This window comes from Anopheles coluzzii, chromosome 2 (assembly GCF_943734685.1).
Source record: "Anopheles coluzzii chromosome 2, AcolN3, whole genome shotgun sequence".
In the NCBI taxonomy this organism is placed as follows: Eukaryota; Metazoa; Arthropoda; class Insecta; order Diptera; family Culicidae; genus Anopheles; species Anopheles coluzzii.
This window is the reverse complement of record NC_064670.1, coordinates 116865183-116892391: the sequence shown is the minus strand read 5'-3', so window position 1 is coordinate 116892391 and position 27209 is coordinate 116865183. Positions and strand designations below refer to the sequence as shown.

At 44.6% G+C, this 27209-nt stretch overlaps 1 protein-coding gene across 1 annotated transcript in view; it reads left to right on the top strand.

The window, feature by feature from the left end:
- LOC120948146 (PE-PGRS family protein PE_PGRS16-like) overlaps positions 1-26310 on the top strand; it is a 67938-nt gene extending 41628 nt beyond the window's left edge. The window contains exons 3-5 of the mRNA XM_040364170.2: positions 2324-2694; positions 20771-20929; positions 25200-26310. Coding sequence (XP_040220104.2) covers positions 2610-2694; positions 20771-20929; positions 25200-26020 — 1065 coding nt within the window. The 5' untranslated portion in view covers positions 2324-2609 and the 3' untranslated portion in view covers positions 26021-26310. The remainder of the gene's footprint in view (positions 1-2323; positions 2695-20770; positions 20930-25199) is intronic.
- Positions 26311-27209: the final 899 nt, after the last annotated feature.

Below are 27209 nucleotides of genomic sequence, written 5' to 3'. Positions count from 1 at the left end.
ATTGGGCAGGAACAAACGCGGAACCGATACGGAACCGTACGCGAACGGACCAAGTAAGAAAGAACATTCGCTCTCATCGATTGGTATTTTAGCGATGCGAGCAAATATTACTACCGGAAGCACTAAAAAAGACGTGGAATGTAATCTTTCAGCCCGGAGGAAAATTCCCCAAAAAGTGCAATGCAATGTTGTGATTGTTTATAGAATTTATGGGCAAAAAAGCATGTAGTTCAACCATTATATATACTTTTTCATTAAATTTCTCTAATGATATCACGTATCCAAGCTACATTACTTATCTTCACTTACACTACCAAACTGGGGAACATTTTTCCTCGCTTCGTCTTAACCACTGATTTTGCCTCCATCGTCAGAACGAACGAAGCGATGATACAAATTATTTCTTATCAAATATCAATTATGTTCACCCTCCCGACCATCCACGATCGATTCCATCGAACAGGGCCCACCCCAAGCCCATCCCCACTCATCAATCTCGGTTTACTGGCGCAACGAAACGTGACAAGCGAATGATAGGGCGCGCCTCCATTTAGCCGCTGCCATAATTTTATCGATTTTGGTGGTCTGATATTGTTGTGTATGTGTTTTTTTTTACGAAACAACCATTTGATTTGAGCTATGGACAGCAGGGGAGCAGTGGGACGTGATTCTATCGTAAACATAATCCACCGAAAGCAAACTACATGCACATTAGCGCGAGCTTCATTATTAGTAGTTCAGCGAAGGGAACGGTTTTGCATGACTTGTTTAGCTGCGGACAGGAATTTACACACACACACACAAACGCGACAGCCTCCTAAGCCCAATTTATGATCATTGTTATGCATTTATTCAACCATTCCCTAAAATTACTAATCTGTCAATCGTTCAATTAGTACGCAATAAAACACAAACCATTACAATAATTTTATGCAATTGCTGTGGTTTTTTTTTACCACCCGCGGTTGTGGGTAATAACAACACCGACCGCTCGCCATCGTTTTATTATCCATCAAAATCGCTGCAGGAGAAAAATGGTAAACGAAGCAGCAAAAAAAAATAGTACCAACGTCGTAATTTTGTCACTTCTTTGTTTAGGAACGTTTTTGCTTCCCTTTTGTGTGTGTTTGTGTGCTTTTTATCTGTGTGCTGCTGTTGTGTACACATAAACGCTCATTTTACCCGGTTTTGCAGTTATTACGTCCCCAGGCGTCGAACCGAAATTGTCGGGTCGAAAGATAAATATTGAACGAAACAAAAGGCAAAAAAGCCGTTGGTTGCTTTGACGATTTCGCACGATGGTCAGAGGTATAAAAAAGAAGATGGCTGACGGAGGATGTGAACTGTCACCTCGCTGTGGGCATTTCCTCTCTCTCTCTCTTTCTGTCTCTCTTTCTCTCTCTATGTTTTGCTTTCAAATTGCCTTCAATTACATTTTATTTTGAATTTACTTCTGTTTTACAACCGGTCGTCTGCTTTTTCGCGATAATTGAAGTAATAATTTGAGAGCCATTGGTTTCTGGCTTGATGTATGATAATTTAACTGTAATAAATTCATTTATTACAATCTATTTTCAAACATTTTGAATGAAGCTTTTGAAGAAAAAACCCATGCCAACAAAATAAGCATTAAACAGTGGCAAAGAAATCCTTGGAAAAGAACATTAAATCATAACCTCTGTACCGTTTTCATAATTGTTGAACCAAATAATAACCCAGCCAAGTTATTCCGGCACACAAACACACACACACACACACACAACCTCTAAACTTTTCTCCATACATCATCTGCCGCAGTGTGGCAAATGGTTTCGTAAATCATTCCGAATTGCTTTGTCGTCCAATATTGTCTCGTGCGCAAAGTGCGATCAATATAGCAAATAAAAAAAAACCTCCAAATCCTCTGTTTTACTCCAAAAAGAGTAGAAGAGACAGGAGACAAAAAAATATACAGAAACAACTCAACTTGTATCAACTTGTTGAAAATACGTGCCGCACGAAATCTGTGCCACTTTTGCTACACATACACAGTCTTTGACGCACCAACGTTTCGTGGACGCGGCACGATTTATGCGTTTGCCACCACCGCCACCACCACCCAGCACAACAGGGTCGATCATTCGCTCGTCGTTGCCATAAAAACGTAGCAGGATTTCCGCTGTAATTTAATTAATTATATTTTATTACTATCTCTGCTTCCTCTGCCTGTTCTCTGGCTGCTCCGGTGAAGTCGTTCCGTTGTAATGTGTTGTTGTGTGTGTTTTTCTTCCTCATCCTTTTATCACCGTTTCTCATGTACTCTTATTTTGTCTTCTTTTTACAGAGCTTCACTCCCGTGCGGCAGCTAGCTGTGGCAAAGCGGAAGGGCAAGAGTTTCCGTCACGGATCGTAGCATCCCGGCGTAGGGCGGTGTGTACGGTGTACGTCTTCCGGTCCACGGACTGTCGATTTCGTTATTACACCGGAACCTCCGCTCCGGCAAGGGCAACAGCAGCAGCAGCGTCAATCAAATCTGCGACTTCCATACGCTCCCCCTTTGAAACTTATCCGCACAGCCAGGCGGCACAACTCCACTGCGGAAGGTGCTGAGCCGAGTTCCGAACCGCACGATGGAACTCTCTCGGATAAAAACCCTTTACTGTGGGTTAATATTTCAGCTGCTCTTCACACTAGCCCTACCGCTGCCCTACACAAGTGAGTATTTGTGAACTGGGGAGGGGGGGGTGTTTTTCTGTCCACTAAGACACAGACAAATACAGCATTTGCCACACCCGGTTTTGCTTCCAAACTTCCAAATCCAAACTCCAAATCCATCCTATGGGGGGAGAGAAGGGGTGACACTCAATTCAATAAAATATAGCAGAAGAAAGTACATTCTAACAACTACCACCTCCCCACTACAGCACCCAAACACTATCGCACCGTTCGATGTCTAGTGAAACATGACAACATTTTACCCGCCCAAATACCGTTCGTGAGGAATCGGACCAATATTTGGGGCGTCGGGTAGCTTACTTTGTAACACGGTTTACTTCACGTAGGACCCTCTCCCACCCCCCTTCCCGGAACACACGAAAGGTTGACAGAAATTTGCCACTTTTATTTATTGCCTTCTAATGATCCATGAAATGAGGTTTCCGTGTGGATGGAACTGGGTTGCAAACTGGGCAGGGAAGCCGAGTGGAAGTAAGAGAGCAACTTTCCATACCCATCCCCATCCAAACATCCACCGACAGACACACACACACAGGCACACACAAACACACAGACACACGCACACGGGGTGAACCATTTCCAGGTTGGAAAGCCAATCAACCTCACAGTTTGATCCATTTTCTGGTCGGCGGGTGGCCCACGGGGATGGGTTTTTTTTCCTCTCTTTACACCGAAGCTAAAAATCATTTACCATTTACTCCGCCTACACACTAACCCCCCTCGTGTTAGTGGACATGTTTTGATATGGAGGAAGGGAAAGTTTGTGGCGAAGTTTAACTTGTTTTATTGGCTGCAATGTAATGGCGGACTGGCAACCCATTTCGTGATACCTGTCTGCCTTTCTGTGTCCCATCGGGATGGGGTAGGGGGAAATGATGATGGAAATTTATAATTGTTAACGCAATTAAATATAATTGCTATTATTTTTTAGATTCGTTTATCAGAGTTTGTATTTTTTGAACGAACATTGATATACGTTTTAAGTGTACTACGAACTTACTGAATTTTAATGTCAGATGTCGCTACTTGTTTCTAAAATGTTTGTTTAATCAGGCAACACTTTTATTTTGTAGAATCAGCTTTCTGATTTCTGAACCACTTTAACTCATTTCGCTACAGTGCACACAAAACTGTTGTTGTAAGCTCCAAGAATTGACAATATGTACAACGGTTGTGCAAAAAAGTAATCGAATTTCAATGAAAGTTTATCAGAATCATGCTCTAGCTGAAGGATTTTGGAGGGATTTTTATCTTTTTCGTGTAACGAGCTACGCCGTCATGCCGGCCTATGCAGGCTTTCGGAACTTATTCGGTTGCCAGATTCGAAGGTACAGTACGAAGCCGAAATAATAGATACCGGGGACGGTTCAGACGAGACTTGAGCCCATGACGGACATGTTTGTAAAGTCGAGCAAGATGACGACTGTACCACAAGAACATATCCACAAGAACTTAAATTGATATGTACCACAAGATATCAATTTAAGAACGGCGCCTGTATAACAAAAACATAAGCCACTTCAAGCATCTCAATCAATCCGCTAGCCCACCACAGGCTTCCATTGAATCCCGATAGAGGACAACATTGTAGTGGTTTCGTGTGGATAGCCGCCCCGATCCCGATCGGGCCAACGATCTTCGATTACACATGAAAATTCTCGATCGTGGCAAAGGTAGTGCTTGTGTTTTTATTTAATTACCATATTCCGGGCGAACGAAAGAGTGCAGTTGATAACGTCTCAACAGCATCTGTAAAAACGTACTTAGTAGTTTAAAAATCACGCGCTGTTTAGCTCAGTCATTGTTATTTTGAATTTGTTTCTGTTCTGATCGAATGGCGCATAATCTAGTTAACCAGCTAACATCACCAATTAAGACATTCACCTGAAATGGAAAACCATAGATGTTGTGCTAAGGATAAGTTGCGAATGTTTGACCAAAAACTGCGTTTAAATTCGATTGACAATGGTACGAAATTGTTGATATTTCCAATAGAATGCTTATGCGATATTGAAAATTAACCGTGTGGAATTATTGTGAAATTATTTAATGATTCTTCTTTCATTCCAATTAAAAACATCTTAAAAACAGATTGAATTTCACCGACATTCACACTGTACAATTATGTGTAACATAGCTAAACACAAAGCTGTAACCCGTAAACCATTTCCACCGCATCGTTAATACAGTTATCTCCGTAATTATCCCACTGTCAATTAGTTTCTGTGTGGCCCCGTGGATACACGCTCCAAAATATTTGACAGCATACCGGCAAACCCCCTCTCACATGCAAACATGTTTTGAACATTTCCCGTCCACTCCGCCATCCACCACAAACCAGCTCAACCGCCTGCTTCGTCCCAGACAGAGCGCCTTTACTACACGCCTTTACTAACCCATTTTCCACGGTCAAGCACAAATGGAACGCCAAAACCAGTGGATAAGAAGGATTCACCCCGTTTTCCTTTTGGTTAATGTAATGGCAAAAGCAACTACTGACGAACAATCATTCTGCGGTATCATGCCGTTGGGCCGTTGGGTTGGTTGAGCAAAAGCAAAAGCGTTCGCTGACAAACGGTTACCGTTGTATCGGTCCCGTACCACACAGATTCGGTCTTGACATGTTCGCCTCCTTTTTTTTTGGCCTGTTCAACGTTCATCTAGGACAGCCATGCAACGCAATATTGATATGGCAGCCAGAAGGGGCATAAAAAGGAATGTGAATAGTAAAGCGATCACGGAGAGGAAGGAAACGCTTACACCAGTCTGACAGCCGTATTCCCTTACCATTCCCTTACCCAGGCCCAGGCTGTCTGGCCAAAATTTGTATGCACATCCATACATGCAACAGGACAACATTGTGCAGCAATGGCAATCCGAATTCCACCAGCCGGCGAGTCTATTCGCCCCGTACAAATCCGCAGATGATAGCAGGGTAAGGGCGCGGATGCTTCCACCCGCAGACACATCGCCCACAAACCTCTCGGATCGCAAACGAACCGTTTAAGATTCAATGGGACTGCTTCCTATTATTTGCTTGGCTGGGTGAAGCTGCACAAATGTGTGTGTGGCGTTGTGTTGAGCGTAATTTTTGTCGAATTTTCCTCACCAACCAACCGACCAGGGGGCGTTAGATGAATGCAAAGGGTTGGAAAATTGAGATGGGTTTTTTTTGTTTCATTTTCTCTCTATTTGGATTCGCAGGCGGAGAATTTGGCTTCCCAGGCCAGGATCCGGTTTGAGGCCACCAACCAACAAGGACATACAAACATACAGATTCGTTCGAAAAAAATAACCAGCCCCAAACGGATCCTCTGAAAAGCATTCGGAAAAGCGAACGGAAAAAAGGAGTAGAGTTGGTGCCCCAGGCAAGCTCTGTATAATTAAGTATGGAGATATAATGGCATACATTTTCTTCCTCTCCATCCATGCCAGCCTTTACCATCTACACACACACATCCCCTATCACTGTTTTTGCGTTCACAGAAGGGGGAGGTGCCTTCGGGGGCCCTGAAAAGCCCACCCCGAAATGTGTACCCCAATGGCGTGGACAAGTGATAATTTATGGTTATGGCTTTTGACATGACATCTGTTTGTGCCACGGTCGTACCCAGTACGCTCGCTTGTGTGTGGTGTACTGTGTGACGACTTATTGGACAAGCTCTGTTCGTTTCTGTCGGAAATGCTTTGAAGCACGATCGGAGTGGATTTGGATTGGAGTTGAGTTCGAAAATGGACTAAAGGCACAACAGCAAGCAGTAGTGTCTGCATGGAGAAAGAACCACAACATCGATGCTGCCAGTAATAACAAGGAAACGCACATGGTGCGGCGGGCATGGGTTAATCTATGAGAATTGCGACAGCAGTAGCTTTGTGGTGGAATATGTACACAATGTATTGTACTGTTTATACCGTGCAGTACTGTGGATAAGTTCTCACACTGCAATTGAGGTTAAATCTTTTTTTAAATTGTTTATCCTACCATTGACAACGTGTCTTAGTAATTAAACTAGTAAACAAGCAATGACACATGCTTATTCCGCTAGATGGCGCACTGCTCGCAAAAGCGTTAAAGTTTATCTCAGCCGTAGATTGCTTTGATCGCTTCAGAAATATATCGGTGTGCATGCAGCAACACGATAAAGTATCACCTTGCTTCGCCAATACCTTCCCACAGCAATTTAAAGAGATTTGCACTAAAGTGGATAAAGTGCAAAATCAGCTTTGAGCCAAACAATTGCACACCTTCCCTGGCACTCCACCCAAACCCCGCCCCCCCCGCCCCCCGTACCATGGCTTTACAAAAGTCGGCCTACTTCGGTTTATTTCTCGCAAACAACAACCAACCGATAGAAACGTCCGTTGACAACAACGTCCATGCTATTTCCCATTTCCTGCTGCTGCTGCTAGTTGGTCCACATCGTTTAATGGAAAGTGCTGCCGTAAGCTTGAATAAAGATCCCCATGCCCATTTGGCTACGGTATTGAGTGGCCAGAAAAGGGGCTGGGGATTTGGTAGAGGGGAGGGTTATAAGTAGCAAATGGACCTGGAGATAGGACGGAGTACACAGTATCGGTTTAAATTTTCTTCGACGTGTCGGGTGTTTGTAATCTACTCTCGGCCAGGACGTAGACCCAAACGGTTGCGAAAGCATGAAAATTATCTATTCCATTAACACTGCTGCAGAGTCGCACAAACAAACACAAACGCATACACACACATTCGGTACATTAAATCGATGCTTGTCGTAAGAAGCAAAGTCTGCAGCCTGGTTGTGTGGTGATATCGGGGACAGTTTTTTTCGTTGTTGTGTGCACACTTCTCCTTGATTGTACTCTCCCTTTTGCTGTTGTGGGATAATTGGTGCAAGATGTTAAATTAAACCAAAGCATCTCGGATAAAGGGATTTAATCCTTCCTGATGATATGCAAACATTCACCAACATGATGGCGCAAACCTTGAGCGTAAGCTAGCTTGATGACCTGATGAAGACTGAAGCTCTAGTTGAAACTATTCCCAACTCATTGGAATTACTCGTCACGAAAAGGCGTACATGCTTATGAGCATTTTGTTTGTAAATTGTATAATGAGCATTCAGTTTCAGCAATTACTAATTTAAAAAAAATCTTTTTCATTACGCGTCATCAAATATTGAAACAGTGTACAATTTCAACATCCACCCCAACATGACCTACAGTGCGTAAAATTTTAAATTAAAGCTCCACCTCCAACGATATGCAAACAAACAAACGGCACCACCAGCAGCACTACGAGTACACAATCAAACCTCAGCGGACGCACAAGCGACATTGATAAACAGGAAAAAAAAACAAACAAAAAGAGCGAAAGCACGATGGGAAAACAAACTGTACATGCATATAATTAATTTCGGCGTATCACGCGCTTACCTGCCTGCCTGCCTGCCTGATTGAAAGAAGGACGTCGCTGTTTCGCGCACGTTTCTCGCACCTTACCAATTCATTTCCTGTCCATAAGAGCGTACACACACACAGTACTCCCGGCAAGTGCAATTAATATAGAATGAGTGGGAAATGGTTTTTTTTTAGCGCCGTTGGGTGCATTTTTGTGTGTTTCTGTGTGGGTAAGCCCTCCTGTGTGGGATAAGTATTGCGAGTATGGTGAAGCACACGAAATTGCTGTTGAAAATTTCATACGTGGCGGCTTTTTTGCACATATACCGCTGTAGGTTTTTTTCCCCCGAAAAGGAATTTCATTAATAAGTAGAACCTTACTTATTTTAATTTATTTAAAAAAACCGTCATTCCCCAATCGGATTAATTTCCCGCCATTGATTGCACATTGCTGCTGCAGAACGTGACCGGCAAGTAGGCGGTTTTTTTTCGCAAAGCAAGCTGCAATCAGCCCATCACCTCAGGATGAAGCACCAACACCGTCCGTCCGTCCAACAAGCTCGAACAAGCTACCGCTGCACGCTGGTTCCATGGAAACGCAAAAAAACGTGACCGTGAATGGAAAGTGTTCCCCTTTAAAACCCCCCATTCTTTCCCCGTTGTTCCAGCCGAAAAGATGCCATTTTTACACGACAAAACAATGCCCGATTGCAACAAGAAATTGGAGCACGTTTTACACACTCCCTTGACCCCCCCCTCCTCTCTACACGGTATAAATCCCTTTTCCTCGGCTGCTGCAGTGATAGAGTATGTTCGGTGCGCTCGTTCACTCTGCGCCAAACGTTTGCGCCGTGCGAGATAATACACTTTACCCTTGGTACAGTAGTACCAAGAGCCGTGCCATCTCAAGTCTCAAGATCGTTCGTGCAATCTTAAATCGATTTGACGAAGCAGTGCCAGTGTGCCAGCGTGCGAAAGTGGAAAACAAACCATTCTATGGGACTATTTTTTGTTCTCCCCAGAACGAATGCGTTTGTAGGGCTGAAAAACGTACCGCTCGTTTGTGGTTGCAATTTGTATCGAATGACTCGAAACTGATGGGGCGGGGAGGGGGGACTGGCACATAGAGCACATAAGGCGAGTTTTTGCTGCGTTATCTGTACTGTATTTGCTTAACCCTATACGAGACGAGGGGGTCTATTTTGCATATTAAGCATAAGCAGTTGTGTTTAAGGTTTTTGATGTATTTTATAACATAATACTAGTAGAATAACATTCAATTACTCACTGAAAGCCATTCGTTAAGTGGGGTTGTTTGAAAAACACATTTAAAATCTTAAATAAATGAAAAATTCCCTTCTACGTGCACGGTCTGTCTTGGAAAACCAAAAGAAAAGCATAAAAAAGTAGCACACTATGTGTAAGAAAAACATACACCACAATCCCTCTTCCGGTGAAGCTAACAGATGGTTCTGCTCATCATATCTAATGCCCTAGCGCCATCCGCCTTTCCCTTCCCTAGCTCATTTTCGCTCGGCTGGAAAATATGTTTAATGTACGTAAATTTAAATTTTTGCTTATCTTTGTACGTGTGTCTGTGTGTGTGTTGCTACAGTGCTCAGCCGCATGGTTATCTTTCTCACGTGCATTTTGGGCTTTCTACTTTTTGTCCCATTCCCCGCCTCCTCCTCCTCCTCCTCCTCCTCCTTGGTCCTTTATCCTTGGCGACCATTTTCCACCCGGTTGCGCTTGTTCGCTTTCAAACACACACACTCGGGATCGGGCGCTCGGTGGGTTAGTTTTTTTGCCATGCCACGAAAGTTTGCTGCTACGAACTGGTGGAACCATTTTTTTCACCCTCCGAAAAGGGTGTGAGGCTGTGAGGTAATGGTAGAAGGGGCTTTTCACCTCATTTTACGCTCCTCACTTTTAGTGCACTTTTCGCAAAACCGGGGGATTCTACCTACCCCACCGAGCGGTGTGCCGTTGTGTCAGCGCTTTTAGCCGATGCACCGGTACGTGTGATACGATTGTTTCGGGGACGCGCTTTATTGGCACCATTTCCGGTCAGTCCACGTAGGCAGAACCTGGGAGAGAAAAGCTCCCAACGCGCCCGTCATGTGGTGCTGTGCACAGGCACATTACATGCTCATTCCCGCTAGAATGCACACAGGCTAGAGTGACGACGAGTGTTAAACGAATTCAAACAACTAGTTAGTGGAACGTGAGGACGAGTTTCTGTCAAACTTCTGCTTCACTCTCGGGTGAAGCAGACAGAAGATTTTGGGAAAAGTGTAACTAAGCCTAGTTGGTCCGTTTCGGTAAGGATAACTTTCGTGCCTGTTCAACGTGCCTGCATCGGCAAATGTGTTCGTATTTTGATTCTATTTTAAAAAGCACTGATGCAACTACCGTTTTTTTTGTAGTAAGTTGGTCCTTCAGAGTTTGCCACTTTTGCCGTATGGAGCATTACACTTTGAAGAGAAAAATATACTGTGTAACTAGGGCTAAATGCTCGCCGATGTGCCTCTTATATTATTCATTTTTATTTCACTACCATACCCTTAGAGAGTAAAATAGTAAGCAAGCTCCATCTAGCGGCAAAAAATGCCCCCACCGTAGCATACTTAATCCCTTTAGTTTTGTCTATATTCATCACACACACAAACACACTCGATCTAAACAGCCTTTTTTTTTTCGACTAACACTTACTTCACATGCTACCCAATTTATTTTGGCATACACAAATTGACGCTCGGGAGCGGGCGCTTTTTCACTCCAACTTTCTAGTGTACCGGCTCTGCACGACGAAACACGAGATTTATCGGCTACCCTCTATCTGGATCGTTCCATATTTCTCGTTTGGCTTAAACCACCGACACTGCTTCATGTTGCGTCTTACGCTCGGGTGTGTGCCCCACATCCCCATAATACAACATTACCCATGAACACTCTACCGGCACGTTACCGAGCTGCACGGACACCCTCCGGGTAGATTGATGCGGTAGAACCATCAGAAGCTTTTCTCGCAGATTATGGTTATGTGCTGCTTGGTAGCTTCTTCTATATCCATCCCTGCAAATCCATCGTTTTGTACCTTGCGCACCAAGCACACTCCGACCCTGTACGCGACGCCCGATCGGGCGTGACGGGTGGGCAAGAAACGGTGGAAAGATGGACCAATTTTACCCCCTATCCTTGATGGGCTTATTCCTCTGCAACGAATGGATCATTATTACTACGTTCGTGCATGTTGTGCTTGATGTGGGCTGCATCACTCTGCTGTCGTGTTGTTGCTGCTGCTGTTGGCGCTGCTGCTGCTGCTGGTGCTACTACTAACGAAGCCCTTGTAAGTGTTGCAGTCCCAAAAAACCGGTGTTGAGGGAAGGTCCCCCAAATTGAGCGTACTACGGACCAGCCTGCACGTACTACGGATAAAAAGCTAAACCATCATCTATCTAGGATCTTTTACATAACCTCCAAACTATCGAATTATCCTCCGGTGTTGTGGCTCGTCCTCTTCCGGCCAGCAAGCCGTTCTTGCCATGCTCTGTGGCCGTTGTAGTCGGGCCCCATTAGTCTAGCTTTTCCTTTAAGTTGATGGTTTTTTTGGAAGGGGTGGGTTTTGCTGAAACTTTTCCGTGTTTCGTGTCTTTTTGCCTATGTAGATCTTTCACCAGGCATATGCATGCTTGCCACCATCAAAAAGCCACCGGTTTTTGGGAGATTTCAATTTAGATAAGACCACGTACTACGGCCACTCGCACGTATTTGTGTGTGTGTGTGTGTTGGTACAATTATAAAATATTGCTTCCTTTCTCCTCACTCTGCTTCTTCATGTTGCCCGCTATTCCTTAATCTGACTGTGTACACCTCTTCTATATCTAGCGATCTCGAAACGTCATTCACGGCACGGCACACTGGCAAACTGACCGTTTTGCTGCTGCTGCTGCTGCTGCTGCTAGCGTGCAATGCTGGATCCAAAAGTGGAAGCGTGGGTCATTATTATGCGACCGAAAATCCCCCATTAAGTCCTAGAGTGGACTGGAACCTGGAATGGTAGTAGCTGGCCGCCACGCTACGCCACCACATTAGCTTCCCGTGGCCTTTAGTGAGCGAGTGTGTTATTTGGAGATTAAATTTGTTTTTCCTTTCTTCACCATCACCATAGGCCTTTTCCCCGTCAACCGCTCTGTCCGTTTTGCCACTAGCATATGTCTGTGGGCTTCATTATGGGTTGGTTTTTTAAGGTACTTCGCTGAAGCTTCCTAATGTCGCGTGTCGTCCAGTGACACGGAAACCACTCTTTCCCGGTTCCATAACTTCCTGCCGTCCTGCCGGTGGTCGGTTAGTTTATCTGATGTAGTTTCAGCTTTTAAAATGACCGCTAGCTCTTAAAACGTCAACCAGGGTATGGGGCTGGTTGGACAAAAAACCCCCATGTCCAATTGTGGACGGAACAGAAATAAAAACACGCGCCACTAATGAAGGCGGTAGTGATACGTGAGAACTGTGGATGTTTGTTTTTTTTTTAAATTGAAATAAAAAATGGACGGAATGGGAAGTCATTAGGAAAATATGCAAAAAAGACGAATTGGAAAAGAGCACAAAACAACGGTAAGGTGAATCCAGTGGCGCCATCTGTTTAGAAATTCTCAAACCCATATGTTTGCTCAAGAATAATTTAAGCTAAACCAATAAACTCTTTGCGAAACATAATTCTGTGTCTTAACGGCTGCTACTCTTCCACTCACTGTTTAATTGTACAATAACCAAGTTTAGCGTGCGACAGCACAAGTTTAGCCTTCACATTTCAAACTAACACACACACACACAGCCACTCAACTTAAGCAAGCATCTAAAACACTTACGCAAAACTTCCACAATGTCTCCAGTGCCCCGAGCGCGGGCCCAGGTCACGTCGTTCAGGCAGCGCAGCTGCCACAAAGAAACACACCAGTGCGCACACCGGTCACAAACAACAGTCCTGCTGCACACAGTCTATTGGCACACGTATACCGCGGCGCTAGAAGTTGTTCCATCACACACTGCCCTTGAGCACAATATCATATGCTACTGCGATGCGATGCGGCTGAAGGTTTCCCGCCTGCTTCTAAAGAAGCGGTAGCCCCTAAATGTAGGCTATCGCTATCGCTGCCGGTACAACTTTCTCGCGGCGACAAGCCACGCCACGGAGACTTTTGTCTCCGCTTCGTTTCTTTTTCCCCGGGCCAACCAACGTGCGCGTGGCGATTGAGCTCTCAACTCTTTTGCAACGTCTTTTCTTCAAAGTTTGTGTTTGATTTTTCTTATCCAGTTTGGTAGGTTAGGTTTGAGTGTTCACAGCACAAGCGCCTTTGCATGTGCGATGCGTACTGGAGCTCGTACTTGTAGACGATTAGCACTTGCGCCTTTATTTATTTCGTTTATTTCCAACTTTGCTTCCTTTTTCATGATTTTGTTTGGTGTTATTAAGAAAAAGTTGCACTCTCCTACAAATATCAGTGGTGGAGTTGAACCGGGTGGCATTAATATGCATGTGTGTGTGTGTGCATATGTGCGAGGACGGTTTATTGCAAGCTACTGCAGCCACCGAAACGGAACGGTTTGGTTCCGGCATGCATAATCATTAGGGTTAATTTGTTTCAAATTTGCTTCGCCAAACTAACGAGGCAGTATGGACAAGAAAAAAGTGCATAATGGTATGCAGTCGGGTCCGGAGAGTTCGTCCCGTGTTGCCATTAATGGGGTGCTGGGCTCCCCGTGTGGTGAAACTTTGCACACTAAATTCTAATTGCTATTGAGTTTTGGAATTTATAGTTCAACTATTTTCGTAACGTTGGAGTTCCGTTGGTTCGGCACGAGACTGCAGAGGAAGAGGAACATTATTGTAATTTACAAATTGTTATTAAAGTTCCAAAAAATGTGTAATGTTTCGAAAATATGCTTAAGTACATAGAAAATACAACAATCTTTAAAATTCCTCTCCAGCTTTCCATTCCAACTTTCCTTTTCCTTTCCTCCGAAAAACGATGTGCGGTAAAGCTTACAAACGCTATAAATCCACTTCCTGCTACTGATTGCCATCTGAATGCCAGTGCACAGAATGCCATCCATCTCCCGGGCTGATACTAAACGTTTGCCTCAGGCACGAGCGAAAGTGTGATTTTGATTGATACAGCCAATTAACGACAAAACAGAAACACGATTATACATCGCTCTCTCCCTCTGTATGCCCTGTGTGTTGTTTTCACGTGCCGCGTGGAGTTAATGTTGTGCCCGGTGGCTAAACGAAACCATGAGAATGTTGTTGCTCAACCACTCAAACGATTTACTCGTTCGTTTCTATGTTGTGCTCTTGCTTTAGTATTCTTGTGCTCCGCAAGTTCAATGATTTAGTGGTTTGTGGTGGCTGTTGTGTTTGATGACGCTGATTCTCTGGTACAGCAATTCAAGACATTTAAACGATGCCATTGCACTGATTTTTTTTTGTATTTTCCTGATACTGATTTCTAGACTGCAAGAAAATCTAAAGAAAAATTAAGTTAAATTTCACTTCGTCGTTTTAATCCAGTGTCCCCCATCACTCTCATTCCGTATAGCGATTAACTTTTTAATTATTTCGGCCTCTTCTCTTTCACCTTTCACCGACGGAGTGACTATCCTGTGAACCGAAACACCTGCAGGATATTAAAATTTATTCATCCACAAGAAGAGTCTCTTGAAGAACGAAGTGCGCCAGCTTATGGTAAACTCTCCGTGCCAACAAATCCGTGCCGGATTCTTAGCCCGAGCTGGGATGTTTTGATTGTTTTTTCTTCACCAACTCTCTTTCTCTCTTTAAAGCCTTTGCATTCTTGCTCTTTCGTTCTTATCCATTTTTCACTCGCTTTTGAACCGTGTGTAGCCAACACAATCTCCACCTTTAATTCCTTTAACGCCTTCTGTTTGTTCGAACAAAACCCGCATGCTTTATGTCTAAGCGTATGTGTGGTTTTGCCCCTTTTCCAGCTGGAGTTGGAGAAACTTCGAAGATGCTTGAGTGGTTCTAGTCAAACATTCCCGGAATGCCATTGCTTAATCGGATATTCTACTTTCCTCCCGCAAACATCCCTCCACCGGGCAAGGCTTTACACGGCGGTGGCTTTCAGACACTCACAGGGATGAGAATATTTGGAAAAATTCCATTTTCCTCCTGCTCGCTTCTTCACGTTGGCCCACTTAACCGCCCCACCAACCGTCCACCGCACTGGGTGAGCTATTTCTCTACCGGTGACGATGAGTGCACTCCCGCAGGATCCTTCTCTGTGTGTGTGGGACCAATAGACACACACAGTCGATGAACGGGCCTGGCACGAGGACGAACGACCCACAAATTGATATGCTAATGCAAGCTAATAATAATAAGGCAATCATAATCTCGAACACACTCGAGCGTGGTTGGAGTGGATTGTGCCGCGGCACTCGAAAACCCCCGGCACAGGGGATGGAAGGGACGTCTCCCACCGTTAGGACACGATTTGTTTTGTTAGCTTGTACCTCGGGTAGGTAGTAGAGAAAACGGCCTCTTCGGCTAGCTGTTTTGATACAGCTTTGGCACTAAACGTCTAAAGTACCACCGTTTGGCAAATGGACGATGGCAGGAACACATATCGAAACGGGGGCACCATTCTTGTAGCGTGCTCAACACAGCACAGCATAGCCGGTCGGTTCGATTGCGTGCGACGATCGGGAATGAAGTTATCGAGTACTCTACTGCCAAACAGCACTTACGGCTTAACGAATGAAGCAATAACCGTTTTCGATAAATTCATCGCTCCTCGCACCTGACCTCCCACTCCCACCCACGGTAAGCGATCGAAACGACGAAGATGGTTAAAAACAGGTTGAAACCCGGCTTTCAGCTCCTTTCGAAATTAAATAACGCTCCGTTAAATTACTTTCCATTTTTAACCACCAATCTGGTACGAGGCAGGCACAATCTCTCGAACGCGCTGAGCATAATTGAATTGAAAAGCTTCGCTCGATTTATTTCTCCACCCTTCTTCTGCTAAGGGATATGCTATAACGGGTCGTCTTTTAACTTCGTTCCTCGGTCGGGAGGTCTATAATTGATCGATTACAGGTGTGGCTCACTATATCACAGCTTGGGGCGACTCGTTCCAACAGCAGATTTGCCCTCAACCTTGCAACCTGCTGCCCCGTCCAAGGTGAAGTGACTTTCGTGTTTGCGAGGCGCAAGATGAAGAAAAAAATCCCACTCGATCAACTTCTTGGCGCAGGCAGATGACGCAGCATCACTCAGTCCTGCCTTGCAGCCTCGGAGAGGCGAAAATAAATATTCATCACAAGGTGTACACCTCCCCCAAACTAACCTGTATTCACCTGCACTCCGAGACGAACTTAATAATTTTCGTCCCGAAGTGGAAAACGATAGCAAACATAACAAATAACCCAACAATGTTCCACACCACGCACTAGAAGGTGAACGGTTTTTACGCTAACAAAGTATAGAAAAAAGGATCGTTCGGTGTTCTTTTTATTTTCTGCAATCGATTACGCTGGTCATTTTGCTGACCTTTCGATGGGGCCTGCGAGGGTTGGTGGCAAACAACAATTTCCCCTAACTACCATAGCGAACAGTTGGATTGACCTTTTTCATTCGCACGCTAGACAAGCGAGGTGATCGGTAATCGGTATTTTAGTCGCTTTGTTTCACACGTTTCACACAGTGAGGGAATGTAATCCTTTTTGTGGATGGGTTATATTTGTACATCATTCAATCAAAAATGTGTATTTCGGGCTTTTTGCATTAGCATTTTGTACTTATGCTTGTATAAAGACGGCTGTGATACGAGTTTTATGTGGTTTGCCAACAGATGGCGCTGTAAAGCAAGCACTTAGCTTAGCTTGACGTAGAAAATGAACTGGCCATTTGTTTTGCGCAGCTTTCGAACACTTAATATGCGATAAAAGTCAAAAACTATTCACTTTTAACTAAAGTCACTTTTAATTGTTTTAGGTAACAAGAACATTCGCGTTTTAATTGAGCCTTGGGGTATTCAAACGCTTTAAACAACACTGAATAGTTCTATTAAAATAGTAAGATAAGTAAAATAAGTAACATAAGTAAAACATTTCATCCTAAGCCTTCTCAATACAATTAGTAAAACTCATCTCCCACCCATATGCCCCTAGGGAGATAGTAAGGGAGTGATTGCCATAATTCTGCCGTACAAAATACCGAAATACCGGTAAATACGACACACCGGTGCAGAAAATATGCTTCCCTTCTGTGTACTTACCGTACGTGATGGCACGTTGCAATTTCAACTCGAACCACCGGGTGTGTACACGTGTTTTTTGTGTCCTTCCTCCTCCCTTTTCCGGCCCGGAACGGCTCAGCGCTGACCTTCTCAAAACAACATGAAACACCAGCCTCAGGCGCCATCGTTCGATTCAGCGTTTTCCGCAGTTGATTAGTAACGCAGGGCACGTACTGCGGACAGGGTTTGAGTTATAATTTGAATTCGAAAAGAAGGAGCGCACCGAAAAGCCCGACCCACACCGACGGGCAAAAGCACGAGCGGGCGAAAGGATTGTTCATCACCGCTTCATAATCACGTCATCCGTTCGTTTCCAGTCCCGGTTTTTGGCCGCTTGTAGAGGGAGATTTGCAGTGTTAGGAACCTTTCTAAATTCATGCCCTTTCCTCCGCCGGTGCAATGCAAATCTGCTGACTCAAGGCGCACCTTGTCCGGTCGGTGGGCTGCTGCACCCGGCAGCGTTGGAGGTGACGGAAGACACCAATAAGCGTGCTGTTCGATTTTCGTCGTGGGACGTGTTTGTTTCACTGCGTGCTGTGACCCTGTTTCGTGCCCCGTTGAGGTACAGCACGCTCCAGTACGCAGTAAGGGCTGGGTCAATGCATGTTTAAGCAGCCACAAATCGAAGTGTACGTCACACAAATCACGTTTTCTTTTGAATAAAACGTACAAAAAACAGTAAATTAACATCAGGCGGGGTAGTTTAAAGAAACATCCGAAAGAGGTCGCCCCTGGTGTTAGTGTATTAGTGGATTTTTTTTCCATTTTCCACCCTCGCGCCAAAAAACTCCAGTCTGACGCCGAAACAAATGTCACTGACAAGTTGCTCATTATTCATCTCACACAGAGGATTTCACCACAAAACCGCCCTTGTTTTGTCCATTCGCTTCAAAATACCCCTTTTCTTTTTGACGCAGCTGACCCACAAAAGAAAGCCCATCGAATGAAAACCGTACTTAGGTTCGTCTGGGTATGTTTGTGTGTGTGTGGGTGTGTTTGTGTACATTAATGTTCCGTTCGCAAAGCCTTCCATTGAGGAGCTTTTGTGTGTGTGTGTGTGTGTGTGTTTAGTTTTTCCACCAATAGTAGTAGTACCTATACAAATTCGTGATTCATCAGCATTTATGGGGAGAGCGGTTTGATTGATTACCGAAAGATGGATGTTTCATCTCGATATGTTGGTGGGAAATAAAAACCCCAAAAACCGGAACACACGCCCAATAGTGCCCCAAACACATCACACATCCAACAGTTTCTACTCGTACAAACTACGAACAGTTCGGGGGCCGCTTTTGTGTGTGTGTGTGTGCTTATTTCCACCCGCCTCCTCGCCGCCATAGCCATTTTCCCTACGATGAATCTGTCACCGATTCCGCCGGTTATGAATTCCACAGTTGCTCCAGTTTTCCGCACACCATTTTGGCACAATCCTGCTTGCTTTTGCTGCCCGCGCTCGTCCGGTGTCATCGAAGATGCATCCCTCGGGAGGAGTATGAGCAGAAAGCGGCAGACCAGGCAGGCAGGCAGGCAGAACAGGCATGGAAAGTTGTATGATTAAAAGACCAAACCACTCCCAAAATGGCCGAACGAAATGCAGGTCGTGTTTCGTTTTGAGGTCGTCCCCCGGCCCGGGTTCCCCCGGTAGTTTTTAGGGGGGGGGGGGGGTGTACAGTACAGTGCTTTGCGTCACACCCTGTCATACGCCGCTTTACTACTGACGGACGGACAGTTGCTTACCCCCCTCCACGACGGGGACGGGGGTCAGGGTAATTGAATTAAAATTCATCCTCATCGGTGGTTTGACAGGTTTCGAGCATGCTCGCTTCATGCTCATTGCATCCCCCTACTAATTACCTATAATCGATTGGAGCAGCAATCGAATTCCTGCTGATCAAGCAACGGCTCAGCAACGACAAACGAGAGCCAGAATCGCTGTGACACACAAACAACCAGAAATGATCCAGTTGCAACTCAAAGAACCACTCACTCGGGCTGCTGTCAGAAGATGGTAACAGTACACCCGGGGACCGATGTATGTACATCAATTAGTACATCGATCGGTACTGCAACGGGTAGCGGATTGCCGATAGTACACGCCGCGACAGTAACGGTCAGCCCGTTCTCGTTTGGTGGATCAGTTTATGTGGGTAATTACGCCGCTGCTGCCAATCCCAAATGCATCCAAAAAAAAAGGCGTCAGGAGTTTGTGAAAACATGGCACACCAAGTAGCGGGGTCAGGAGGGTTTATCATTTATAATTAACGGAGCACCACTGGTACACTGGTCGGGTGGCGAGTGCTCGTGTGTATGGCCGAGTGTATCAACGCGGATCATTATAATGATTGACAATTAATTATTGATGCATTAGCATAAATTGACACTGTTCATGGGGGAGGCTGTTTTTGCCACCGGTGATGTATACACAACCGATCCATATAAAGTGAAGTATTTGCAACACTGATGCTTTGTTGAGTGTTTTTTTTTTAAATGCCAACTGGTAAAAGTTTAATGCTTTAAGGATGGAGTTTAAAAAACGAATCACTAAGTGTTACTGAAACCCTTTAGATTCTAAACATTTATCTTATATTACATATTTTACGTCTTTTATGTTATATACACCGCAGTTATGGGATTAGTCTTCAGTCCCAACTACAGTTCCCTTCACTACTAACATACACACTCTCTCTCTCTCCTAAGTTTATTAATCCACTGTACGATTCATCATGCCTTCCAGATTGCAAACATGATTTAAAACATTATTTATAGCAAAACCGTCTCTTCCTCTTTCACCCACCCAAACAAGCCCTGTTTGCAATCCACGTGTAGGAGCAATGTAGCCAACGGCCAAGTGCTCGGGCAAAGTGGCCCGAAAGTGCATCGGTCGACAAAAAAAAGACACCCTCTACCACCCTGCCACACATTAACATAATAAACCTATTTTTGCCCTATGCAAATCGCGCGAATATTTATGCCGTTACGCAGCAACATTTGCAACATGATTCGCTTGCCGTGGCGTGGGAACGTAAATACAACGCTAGCAAAAGTCAACCCCAAACTGCAACAAAACGGCAGGAACACCAAACAGACGATATCGTGAATTGTCGTCGGTGCGTTGCGTCAGTTTTGGTTTTGTTATGTTTTTTTTTTATTTGCAAGGTGGCTCTATGCTTTCCCTTCCGTATTATAATTTACACTAACAAACCCTCCTCATCCAACTATTACACCAAATTCACCAACACACACACATATCCCGCATTTACCATTTACTTTAGTTGCTTATTCAATTGTTTTGCATCGTTTGTTTTATTGTTTTCGTCTTTTGTCTGCGATCGGACCGCGATCCGCTTTTATTACAGAGTATGGACGTACCTGCGGCGATATCGGTTGCCTGTCTAGCCAGGTGTGCGTGATGGCGTACGAATCCTGCTCGATTGGGCAACGCGAGGGTAACGATTGTGGCCGTTACCCGACCTGCAAAAAGAACACGGATCCGAGCGTCAGTGCAGGGCCGAGCGGTAAATTTTCCAAAACCATATATTCTCTTCCATCTTTTTCTCTTTTCCCTTAGTGTTAGTTACTTTTAAGTACGTTTTTTTGCCCCATTGCTTCCGTGATCTTCCAACGTTACGCATTGGTAACGTGTAACGCTGCGGGCAGGGCAGCTCTTTGGAGTTTGTCCTAGGCTCGTGGTGTGTCTCTCTTTCTCCCTTTAACCAAGACAGAAACTATTACGGGCAAGCGAGCGAAAGAACAGGAAGCTTTTTTTAGGTGATTTTACTTTTTCAGATGATACTCTCTCCCTTTTTAAGGATAGTTGGGAGTAGTCTCTTTTCTAAAATGCATGGTACATTACGAGGAAAGTCGAGGGAAACACTGTCTGTGTTTTGAGCGTAAAACACATACTGCATGATCAGTAACAGCAACTTTGTTTCGTTGGGAATCACATTCTGGGATGCATCTCAACACCATACAGTGGCAACTTGCATTATACCAATCCCGTTAAAATGCCTCCCGCTGTCACTTTTCCTCCCCGCTTCTACACAATTGCAATCGCAGTGAACTTTTCGCGAGCCTCTATCAAAACCCAACCCTCCCCATTTTGCAGGCGTGCTCAGTCTGAATCCGGCACCGGAAAACACCAAGGTGGTGGGCAGCAAGGACCCGAACTACCCGAACATGCCGATCGACCCGAACTACATCTTTGGCAGCGTGCAGACGACCCGATCGCCGTTCTTCAGCAGCTACCCGCAGCAGCCCGGCGCTGGCAGTCCGGCCGTCTTCCAGCCGCTCTACCCACCGCTCAACCAGCCCCCGGTCATACCGCAGGCACCGTTCAACTTTGGCGCGTCGCCCCACAATCCGTTCTATCCGCACAACCCGAACCCGAACCCCACCTCGACCGAGCCGAGCCTGTGGAACCAGTTCCTGTACAACAAGCAGCCGGAAAAGCGGCCACGCAACGGTGCCGGCAGTCGGGCTCCCAGCCCGCTGCTGTTCACTCTTTTTACCCTCCTGTCCATCGCCGTCCCTGTCTTACGAGTCCTTTCCTGTAGTAGTACCAGCGGTTCCTTATAATTCCCTCATTCCTTCCACTATTCCGTTGTTTTATCCTTCTTAGTTTCCTGGTGTTTTCCTTCATGTTGTGTTTTCTCATCCGTTTTTGATCTTGATCACCTTTACTAATATCTTCATCTTGTGAATAACCGTGATGTTTATTGGGTGGGTGAAAAACAAGTACACAAAGAATGAATTACTTGGGCTACTTTTACCAATTGTAAATGGATTTTTTGTACATTTTCTAACACAACGACAAACTGGTTCTAATCATTTAAACAAAACATTAAAGCAATGTGAAACAAACACAAAACACAAAAAACACACACACTAAAAGAGCTAATAATTATCGCACTAGGGAAAACAAATCGAATGAAAGATTGATAAAGAAAAGAGAAAAATACGAAGAAAAAAAAATTAATAATTACACAAAAACACACATAGACCTACAGGTGTTAGACACTGTTTGGGTGATGGTGTTCGACGGCTGACTGGTGAAGATGAGGATGAAATGTAGAAGAGAATGGCCAAACTATGTGTTAGCAATCAACGAACGAGCTGTTTTTAGCTGGAGCGCTTTTACTGTGCCGCTGGAAGGGGGCAGGCGATCTACGTTAGACGTTGTAAGATATAAACAAGACCGCACACAGACTCACACAGACACACCATGACCTTTACCCTCTTTACATCACTTGCATCACCCTTAAGCAACAACAACCGTTGAGCTACGTGCACCCGAATTCAAACTGCAAAGGTATCAACACTTATTCGTAGCAATCGAGTATGAGAGGTGACTGTTTAATGCAATCGTTATTTTGTGCTAAGCAAACCAAACCAATGTTAATACTAAAGTCTAACACCAAACCCGTTAAATAGGCACATACACACACACACACTGGAACTCTGTTGTAACCGGTAACCAATCGTACACCATCCAGCATGGGGGAAAAAACAACTAACAAACACACCAATGCCAGAGTCTAGCAACAGAAGTAAAAGTATAGATTTATGAAATAAACAAAGCTAACACTAAACAGGTGAAGGGTTAGTTCGAACTACTGGGGAATAGATACATAAGGTAAACTCAATTTTACACACACAACCCAACACAACAGCTATGAGGCAAGAGGTGGTAACATGAAAATAAAAGAATAAAACGAAACAATCTTCCACTAAACGTGAAAGTTCAAATTGCACAACATATTCAGAGTCAGAGTTGCGGAAACCAAACCTAGTACATGTTGAATACTGTCCCAACCAGCCACCAGACATAAAACACACACAGCACAAGCAAAAACAACAACAACAACAAAAGAAACGAAAACAAATCGTGACTAAACACTAAAGGAATACAGGAAAACTTTAAATACAAGATTTACAACTTAATGTTTAAATGGAACAAAAAACCACACAAACACAAAATTATTGACCAGTTGCTGCAGGGTTTTGCACACGAGCAGTAGAGTATAGATAACGAATGGAAACTAATAAAAAAATGAGAAAAAAAAACTACAAACAAACTGAATGAAGCAAAGAGAGGGTGTAATTTGGCAGGCCTTATCACCTGATCCTAAGGCAATGCGAAGCAATCTGAAGGCAAACGGTGGCAGCATACACGCCTGAGTGTGTGTGTATGTAGTGTGTGTTGAGAGTGTGTGTGTGTGTGTAGGAAAGCTACCAGGAAAGGGCTAACGTTCGTTGACTGGCAGCCGCCATACGATGTGCACCATGTTTACACGAAGCAATTTTCATGTGAAAAACAAGGAAGAATATGACCTAACACTAAAAGTAAAAAGGGGGAAAAAACTGCAACACCACACAAATTCTTTAAGAAAGATTATTTGTGACACAAATCTGACGAAGATGGAGTCTTCGCCCATCCCCAGTATGTGGAGTTAAGGTATTAAGAAGCTGAGCAGGGGGCAAAGCCACCCACGGACGGAATACTAAGCTAAGGGGGAGATAAGTAGGAAAAGGGAAGTGGATATAGAAAGAGAGAGATAAAAAAAGAAAAAAAAAGCAAAAAAATGGTAAATCTGAACTGATAGAAACAGTGGTTTGGGAAAAAGCTGTGCTGCTGTGCCGGTGCCCAGAGCTTTGCCGAGCCGGACGACTGTGATATCAGAAGCGAACGGCATGCAGTAACGGTATGTGGTTTGCATTGCGCCGTGTAGCAGGTCAAGAGGACTTTGCCGAGCGTGTGCACCAACCGCTCCTTCTGTGGCTGAACGGATGCTGAAGCTGCTAGACAGCGCGTAATCCCGTCGCCAAACTATGAAGCTTTCGAGCATCGGAATCAGTGGCCCGATAGCAGCCCCGAGTTGTCCGACACGATGACATAATTCTGTAAGCCCGCCCTGTAAACACGGTGCATTAACTTACTGCCCTACCAAGTGCCGGGGGAAGGGCTGATGTTCCGGTGATGTTCAGCTAACGCTGACCATCTGTTGGCAATTGTTGGGAAGGAAAGTTTTTACTTACATTTGTGCAAATTCGACTAAATTCGTCTGAGCTATACTTACAGATTGGATTTCTCTGAATGGGAAATAATAATGCAACATTGGTTACTTTTCTTTGTGTCGTCCTCGTTCGCTTCTGATACATGGCGTGCGCTCAATGGGCTCGAACCGTGCAACGCAAATCTGTTCCGCACCTTCCCGTAGTGGAAAAAAAATAATGATCATGTAAATAAATCCTGTGCGCAGAATGCGAAAATGTGAAAATATTAGTAAATCAAAGCTAAGCCGCTGCTGCTGTATTGCGTTTTTCATTTCATCTACTAACCTTTATCCATCTTCATTTCTCTTTAGCTTAGTGCTCATGATATTCGTGTACTTATTCTTACTTAGTTATTTTGCAGTTGCCCTTGTCATTTTTCTATAATATTCTAAATGATTATACCGGTTGTTTTTCCCATTGGATTCCTTCCGGCGAGAATTCGATCGGAAAAAAACTAAAACAAAGAACAAAATTTTATGTTAAAAAAGACACATTTTGTTACTTTCTGTTGCTTACCATGTATGTTTTGACCTTGATCGCTTTCTGTTCCTTCCTTGCTTTAGTTTCTGTTTTGCGTAACTGTCCCCGTACGCCAACTGTCCCCCTATCCCGTGTCCCACTAACTGGCTTTTGTTGTATTTGTTATGTTTTTCTTTTGTTTTTTTTTGTTTTATTTTACCTTCTACTTCATTCAACGGTTTGCCTCGTGTGCTTCGGTCCACTTGCCGGCAGAGGGAGTTAGCAATGTGTACAACAACGGTCCGAAGCCTTCCGCACCGGCCGGTCGCCCTGGAGACGACGATGTGCTCGGCACGCTCGGTTTGAATCCTAACAATCCGTACGGCCAGCGCCCAACGCCACCACCGGCCCGACCACCGCAACCAGCTGGGCCCTCACTCTACCCTTCGCTGCCGACGGACAACAACCCGGGCAACCGTTACGGAGGCAATGGCGGAGGTGGCTACAGCGGCGGCGGTGGTTCCTACAACGGAGGTGGTGCAGGAGGAAGCTCTTACAATGGTGGTGCTGGTGGTGGCGGTGCGTACAATGGAGGTGGCCAGTTTGACGGTGCAGGGGGTAACATCGTCGTACCGACACGCAAACCGGCCGCACCCGCCAACAACGGTGGATTCTTCGGTGGCATCCTGAGCGGTGTACAGAACGCAGTCTCGAACGCGGTCAAGCAGCAGATCGGCACCTACATCAATCAGCGGCTGGGCATTGGGCCGGCGGCAGGTGGGGCCGCCGGTGCCGGCGGGTTGGGCGGCCTGTTCGATGCACGCAATCTGATCGACAACAAGCGGCTGGGTGGTTTGTTTTCCGAGAATAAGCCGGCGGGCAGTGGAGGAGGAACCGGCTCGTCCGGCACTTCCATCGGGCCGGGGGGATATCCGGTGACGGTGGATCAGCGCACGTCGGCCAGTAGCTACAATCAGCAGTATGCGGCGGCACCGGCACAGTCCGTACCGTATCCGCAGAACTATGGCAGCTACAATGCGGCTGCCCGTACCCGTTCCACCGAACGTCCTGCTTATGGATGGAACCGGGACTAGGTGTGAGATGCGCTCCTGGCTACCTTACTAAAATACTCCCCACAATGCACTAAAATAATTACAAATGTAACACATTCACGCTGTTGAGGAATTGCTTCTGTTTCTCTCTAACGACGTATGCGCCCTCTGTAGGGTTTTACGGGTAACTGCTGACAGCGATCGCCGAGCATTTGAAATCCGATATTTTCCTTTATATTTTTTTTGTTTACTGTCATAGTATATTAACCTGATTAAAAGACAAATATCTGCACCTTTTTATACCATAATCACACTGTGACTAATAAAATACATACACAGAAAAATGCGTGAGCAAAACTGTTTGGTACGTTAAGCGTTGAGAATGATTTAGCATTTAAGTATTTCGATGAAATGTTCACACGGTAAGTAAAATTTAAAAGACTTTGATATTTAGAGGAATTTGTGCTAGTTTTTTGATGTATTGAAGTATTTTTTTTTCAATTAAATTTAATCTTTAACATTTTTTCAAATTAAAATCACATAATGGAGCAGCCTGGTACTTTGTATCAAAAATAAAAACCTAGCATAAAAATATAGAGTAATCAACATTGAGAGTGAAATGTTATAGTCTATACAAAATTGTACTATTTTTGTACGTAATTGTTATGTTGTTATAAATTATATTTTTCCCTTTTTTTGTAAATTGAATTTTGCAAAGCTAATGGAGTTGCATGGTACCTGTTACGAACCGAGCTTCTCCGGAAGGCCACGCGAAGGTTTGGCCCTCAGCAAGAGTTGCAGGGTTTGTAACGGAGGAGAAACAAACAGCAGCAGAGTGGACAGAGTATTTGATACTTCGCCTACTAACCAGTCCTTCCCGCTAGTTGCTTCTGATCCAAGGTTGGGAAGCCTATGCAGACGGAAGGGGGTGTTTGGCTCGGAAATCCAGGGGCTCTGTCCTATTTCGGATATTTAGAATTAAATCTCTTTACTCCAAGAGCTTCTGCGTTTGAATCCCTGCTTTATTTAAAATATGGCCTACTTTTATACTAAATTTATCCTCCCAAGTTTACCCGAATATCCGTTCGGACGGGATAATTCGTGTTTCCAGAAACATCTTATTTTCACGTGGAAGGATAAATAATGGTTACTATGATCAGATTGGTAAAAAAAAAGAAATTTAGAATCGCGTGCGTAACAGTAGGGGAAAGCGGGGCAAAATGGGCATGTG